The sequence below is a fragment of the Gekko japonicus genome, unplaced genomic scaffold (genome assembly GCF_001447785.1).
Source record: "Gekko japonicus isolate JY-2015 unplaced genomic scaffold, Gekko_japonicus_V1.1 scaffold456, whole genome shotgun sequence".
Lineage (NCBI taxonomy): Eukaryota > Metazoa > Chordata > Lepidosauria > Squamata > Gekkonidae > Gekko > Gekko japonicus.
The window spans coordinates 774,512-781,098 of record NW_015170902.1 but is presented as its reverse complement, the minus strand read 5'-3'; the positions used below and the strand labels follow the sequence as shown (position 1 = coordinate 781,098).

The following is a 6,587-nucleotide window of genomic DNA, read 5'->3' as shown; positions in this document are numbered from 1 at the left end:
CAGCCACAGTCGGGACACTCATCTGGAGCTTCCTTCTAGATCTTGTTGTATTTCTTCCCACAATGGGCATTACTCCTAGTATAATATAATGCAAATGAAGCAAGGTGCAACCAAGGAGCAAATCGTATTGATGAATAGACAGCAGCAGCTGAAAAGGGCAAATAACACATCAGCCCAGAGTGACTAGTTGTCCAAAACCCCATGATAGCATTGGTAACAAAAAGCAAATAATATCACCTCCAAATTAATAAAATCGATTCAAAGCCTTTCCTGACACAAACCTGCAAGTATGTTGTAAGTTGCAGTAAAACCCACTAAAATCTAAATGGCACCATGACAGTATGGCCAAAGCCCTCAAAAGGAGCTAGTTTTCATCTTCAAGAAGAAAGTGGAGAGGTACTTTTCTCCCCACATCAGCACTGCAGTGAGTAACAGAAAATGGGATGGGTGTAGCCTACCTGTCCTGTAAAAGTTTTGCCCCAGTTCCTGTCAGCAAGATGGACCAGTTGGAACTATGGCCTAAGAATATCAAAAGAGCCCTGCAGGATCAGACCAGTGCTCCATCGAATCCAGCATCCTATTCCAAACAGCAGCCAACCAGTTGTCTTGGAGGGTAAACAAACAAGGCATAGAGGCCAAGCCCTTTCCCTGATGTTGCCTCCCTGCACAGGCATTCAGAGATTGACTGCCTCTGGATATGGAGGCTCCCTTTAGTGACCGTGATGGATCTCTCTTCCATGAATCTGTCTGATCCTTTTTAAAGCCACCTATGCTCATGCCCATGACTATGTCCACTGGGAGCAAATTCCACAATTGAATTACTCATTGAGTAAAGAAGTATGTCCTTCTTTCTGGCCTGAATCTATTCCCCATCAGCTTCATCGGGTGCACTCAAGTTATGGTCCTGTTTCCACCATTCGTGCGCATGTGAGAAAATCAAACCAGCAGTTTTAAATGTGCTTGAACAGCTTTGGAAAACAAAAAGGTTGTCCCAAATGTGCCGTATTAAATGCACATGTTAAAATGGGGAAAGCAGTTGTAAATGCACTTATACATAAACAATAGAAAATTGCTGCAAAGTTCACACACTATAATGAATAGACAATAGTAAACTTGATAACGATGACGCTTCGTGATGTTTAATTCCTTTGTTTTTCAGAACACAGGACGTCATAAACAGAAGATGACATCAACAAGTACGAACATCTTGAGTGGTTGTTCGTTTCAAAGAACTCTTTATCAACAAAAATCCTACCAAAAAATCCTACCTGGTCCTCTTATCATTCACCTGTAAATGCACTTATGCCAACTATCTGGAATGGATTGACAGTCACATGGACTTCAGTGGTATCTCAGCCATCCTGAGTTTGCTGTGGTCATGTGAGTTCTGTCTAAGACTCTATGGGAACAAAGGAAACAGTTGCAACATTCCCTGCTCTCCACAATAATATACAAACTCGATATCTGATGACGTTTCATGGGGGAAGGACAAACCATATACCCTGCCTGAGCTCCTTGGAGGAAGGCTGAGATTTAGAAAATGCACTAGGCGGTCTGCAGCAAATGGATCTAGAGCCAAATGTGGCTTCAATATGAACAAAACTTGGCTCTTTAAAAGTGCATTCTTAGTTAAGATCTATTGGAGGAGCAGGTGAGATGCTAGAATAACCAGGATGTAAAGGGTGTAAAGCATGACGGAGTGAGCTCCCATCTCTAGTTCCAGCTCCTGCCAACCTAGCAGTTCGAAAGCAAGAAATTGCAAGTAGATCAATAGGTACCACTTCGGTGGGAAGGTAACAGCGTTCCGTGTGCCTTGGCATTTAGTCATGCTGGCCACATGACCACGAAAACGTCTTCAGACAGTGCTGGCTCTTCGGCTTTGAAACGGAGATGAGCACCGCAACCCTAGAGTCGGATTCGACTGGCTTTCGAGCAAGGGAGCCTTTACCTTTTAAAGGGAATGGTAGGAAAAGATTTTATCAGACTAAAGGGCTTCTTAGATGCATTCACAGAAAGGGAAATGATAGAGGGGAATCCCAAGAGCAAAACAATTCACAAGAACCTGTATTTGGGCTGTGAAAACTTGATGGATTACTTACCAATCAACACACCGATTATCAGTAATGTTATAGGTGCTTTTAAAAAAAGATGGGCTTTTAAATACTGGCTGTTTCTTACCCTGAATTTTTGTTATTTGGCACGTTAATTCTTGTTATTTGTTTACCTCGTTTATATCCTGCTTACAACATCCTACTTTCATCCATTTTATCCTCACATCAGCTCTGTGAGGTCGGCTAGGCTGAGAGTGTGAGACTTGCCCCAGGTCACCCCAGCAAACTTCTAGGGCAGAGTGGGGATTTGCACCTGAGTCTCCCAGATCCTAGTCCGACATTCCAACCACTACAACGCCTACACTAGGTCATGAGGGCTCTCTTCTGACCCCAGTGGGTTCCATCGCCGCCGCCACCCTGCCTCCCAGGCCCATCATTCTGTATAGGTCTCTGACTCCGCACATCAAGCCAACCAAGCACCTTCACGGCGTCCTTGGCGCATGACGCGTCCTTCTTGGGGAATCCAGAGGCACAGCAGGGGGGGCTTTTCCTTCGCCAGCCCTCTGCCGCCTCCATCCTTTTCTCCGCAGAGGATTTGGGAAGGGCTGAGTGGGCAGGCGGAGGAAGGCACCTGGCGGTTACCCATCAAAGGCGCCGGCCATGCCGCGCTTTCTCGCTCTCTTTTTTTATGAATGGAATTCTCCAGTCCCGATTACTATGCCGCACACTGCGCGCACTTCTCCCAGCCGGCCAGGTGATTGGCTCCCGCCTCCCATTGACGTCACCCAGGAGCAAAGACCAACCAAGGCAGAGGAGCCCAGACTTACGCGTGAGTCACCCTCCAAAAAGGGGGCTTCACTATAACTCCGCAGCCAGCGACGCCGCAGCTGGAAACGCGCCTGCAGGTCCGCAGCCCTGGGAAGCGGCAGGATCCGAGGCCGCTGCAGTGAGCCAAGCGCGGAGCAGACTCCTCGGCCCCCCGATCGGACTCGCGGGCAGACCCCCGCCCCCCACCCGAAGGACCCAGCTGGATTGAATGTGCAGCCTGCCCTTCTGGAAGACCACACGGGGTGAGTACCCCTCCCCTCGACGTCCTTGACATCCCAAGGAGAACCAGCCTTCCCTGCATCAAAGCCCCAAGTGGAGGGGGAGCCAAACTGGGGGGCAAAAGCAGGCTCTGAGACCTTGCGGGGGAGGAGGGGGGGGGAGAGGAAGGGACTTAGAAGCAGGAATTCTCCCCTCCCTCCGCTTCCCCCACTGGGCGTTTCAAGGAAGACCTCAGATCCCTTTCCCGCAGATAACTGCCTGCATTTTTATAAGGCACAGCATTTGGGTGGGTGGGAATCTGTAGATAATGGTTGGAAAACCAGAAAGGAAAGCAAGCCTCGGTGCTATGGTTTTTGTAACCCTCCATTCCATAGCAAACACCCAGGGTTAACTGGCAGATCACAACCTTTAAAGATCCGTAAACCATCCTTCCTGTTAACCTAAACTGCAATTAGATGAATCAGATTTTCTGGTACCCATCCCCATTTTACAGGCTTCATCCTTAGTCAGCTGTGGAAAAGCAAGTGGGTTTAAGTGTGTTGGAGGGAGGGGCGTTCTGAAAGACTGACACGCCAGCTACGAAATCGTGAGGTAACCTGGGGAAATATACACTGACCGGCGATAACAGTGTGAGTGGGTTGACTACCCTGTATCTTGATAGCTTTTGTTTGAAACAGAGCGCAAACAAAAGGTGATGGGAGCCAGAAATATCCCAACCGGGGACCACTGATAACAAACATGTAGCAGTCACATGCAAAGCAGGTGTAAATCTACCTGTATTGTTTTCCTTGTACCACTGAGCCTTTATGGCACTTGTCTCAATACAACCAAGTTTTGTAGGTAAAAAATCATTTAGGACACTTTGCCTCAATTCTACCTTTAGAAAAGCTGGAATCAGTTCAGAGATCCACCCCCCCCCCCAATCCACCCATACTCTCCTGGGCCCCATCCTGGTTTGGCTGAGGCTAACTGGGTGTTGTTCTCCTGTGGCAGGTCACAGGGAGACACCATGAAAGAGGACGTGCCCTCCAATATCACCAATGAACAGCAAGGGTGGTTCTTGTCCGGCAATGCCACCGATGACTCCTTGTATCTCTCCGAGGCTCCTCCTCTTCCTCTGAATCCTTGGGATGTGGTGCTTTGTGTTTCCGGGACCATCATTTCCTGTGAGAATGCTGTTGTGGTGGCAATAATATTTCGCACCCCTGCCTTCCGGACGCCGATTTTCCTGCTGATCGGGAGCTTGGCCACGGCTGACCTCTTGGCTGGCCTGGGCCTTATCTTCCATTTTGCCTTCATTTACTGCATCCAGTCCCAGGTGGTGAATCTCATCACAGTGGGACTCCTGGTAAGCTCATTTACCGCCAGCGTGGGTAGCCTATTGGCCATCACCATTGATCGTTACTTGTCCCTTTACAATGCCCTGACTTACTATTCCGAAAGGACTGCCACCAGGACATACGTGATGCTCATCATCACCTGGGGTATCTCCATCTCCTTTGGGCTCTTGCCTGTCATGGGCTGGAACTGCCTGAAGGAAGTCTCCGCCTGCAGTGTCGTCAAGCCCTTGACCAAGAACAACCTCATCATCCTCTCCGTCTCGTTCTTCATGGTCTTCGCCATCATGTTGCAACTTTATGTGCAGATCTGCAAGATCGTCTGCAGGCATGCCCAACAGATCGCCCTCCAGAGACACTTCCTGGCCACCTCGCACTACGTCACCACCAGGAAAGGCATCTCTACCTTGGCTCTCATCCTGGGGACCTTTGCCTCCTGCTGGTTGCCCTTTGCCATTTATTGCCTGCTGGGAGATTACACCTACCCTGCTTTCTATACCTACATGACAGTTCTCCCTGCCACCTACAATTCTATGATCAACCCGGTAATCTATGCTTTCAGAAACCAGGAGATCCAGAAAGTATTGTGGACCATTTGCTGTGGGTGTGTCTCGTCCACTATGCCTTTCCGGTCCAGATCGCCCAGTGATGTCTGAATCACCCTTGGTCCTCCAAACTCTTGTTTGCCAATGGCCTCCTTTCTCCAGCCTCCCTCTCTGTTTTTGTACAATCTGATAGCATTTGGGAGATACCAAATACTCTCGATACCTGAAAGGAAGGCTACGATTCCCACCCCCATGCCATCAAGAGGGGAATGTCTTAAATTCACCTACAAGTTGGGTTATGTACAGTAATTTTTTTTAAAAAAAACCTTTGTGTATAACCTTTGTGTCAGGGGATCATCTTACCTCCAGGGACACCTTCCTTTCAGGTAAATATGGTGTGCAGCATCCCTTTCTAAATTTCTTCTCTCCTTATAAGAGTGCGTGAAGTTGCTGTTGTCTTATTTGTTCACCTATGGAAAAAGAATCACACTTATTTTTTTATCCATACATTTCTGAAAAACAATGTTCTTTACCTGTGTGTGTATGTGTTTGGGAGGGGGGTGGATGTCTTACATATAAAAATTATTTTCTTACAAGAGAAATGGAAAGAGACCTCAGAACCTTTGACTTTGCTTTTAAGTTTCTACAGCCTTAATTACCTCAGATCCTCAGAAAAAAATATTTTTCTACATTCAAAGAAAAAGAATTAATTATATCCTTAAATCATTTCTACCTTTTATTTCTCCACATTTGGAAGAAGAGAGATGATCTAGATCTATGCCAGCTAAGAGGAATGTATGCATCTATCTATCTTCCTGCCAACCTAGCAGTTCGAAAGCAAGAAATTGCAAGTAGATAAATAGGTACCACTTCGGTGGGAAGGTAACAGCGTTCCGTGCGCCTTGGTGTCTAGTCATGCTGGACACATGACCACGGAAACGTCTTTGGACAGTGCTGGCTCTTCGGCTTTGAAACGGAGATGAGCACCGCAACCCTAGAGTTGGACTCGACTGGCTTTCGAGCAAGGGAACCTTTACTTCTATCTATCTATCTATCTATCTATCTATCTATCTATCTATCTATCTATCTATCTATCTATCATCATCATCCATCATCCATCTATCATCCATCTATCATCCATCTATCATCCATCTATCTATCATCTATCATCCATCTATGTATCATCTATCATCCATCTATCATCCATCTACCTACCATCTACCTACCATCTACCTATAATCTATCTACCTATCATCTATCTATCTCTATTTATCAGGGTTGGGGGTGTGTGAAATTTCCTCCCGTCTTCCTGTTTTGTATTTTGCTGCCCTCTGGTGTTCAGTCTATTTAATATATACAAAATATGAAGAATGAAGGGAGGAAAAGAACAAAGTATGAGTCCAGTAGCAGCTTTAAGACCAACAGAGTTTTATTCTGAGCATGAGCTGTTGTGTGCACGCACACTTCCTCAGATACACTGAAACAGAAGGAAAAGGAACTCTGTTTCATTTTTGTTTGTTAATTTAAACCAAGGCAGTATTAATAAATGGAATGTATTGCATATAAGCACTTGAGTGAAAAGGGGGTTAGTGAAAGGCTAAAGGCTC

General features: G+C 46.5%; 1 protein-coding gene across 1 annotated transcript; it reads left to right on the top strand.

Annotated features, from left to right (window-relative positions):
* Positions 1-4,107: 4,107 nt before the first annotated feature.
* Positions 4,108-5,091, top strand: GPR3 (G protein-coupled receptor 3). Its single transcript, XM_015418611.1, has one exon. The coding sequence runs from the start codon at positions 4,108-4,110 to the stop codon at positions 5,089-5,091; it is 984 nt and encodes a 327-aa protein (XP_015274097.1).
* The last annotated feature ends 1,496 nt before the right edge of the window (positions 5,092-6,587 follow it).

Excerpts from the sequence above, each read along its gene's own strand:
- GPR3 (XM_015418611.1), top strand. The coding sequence starts at position 4,108 with ATGAAAGAGGACGTGCCCTCCAATATCACCAATGAACAGCAAGGGTGG.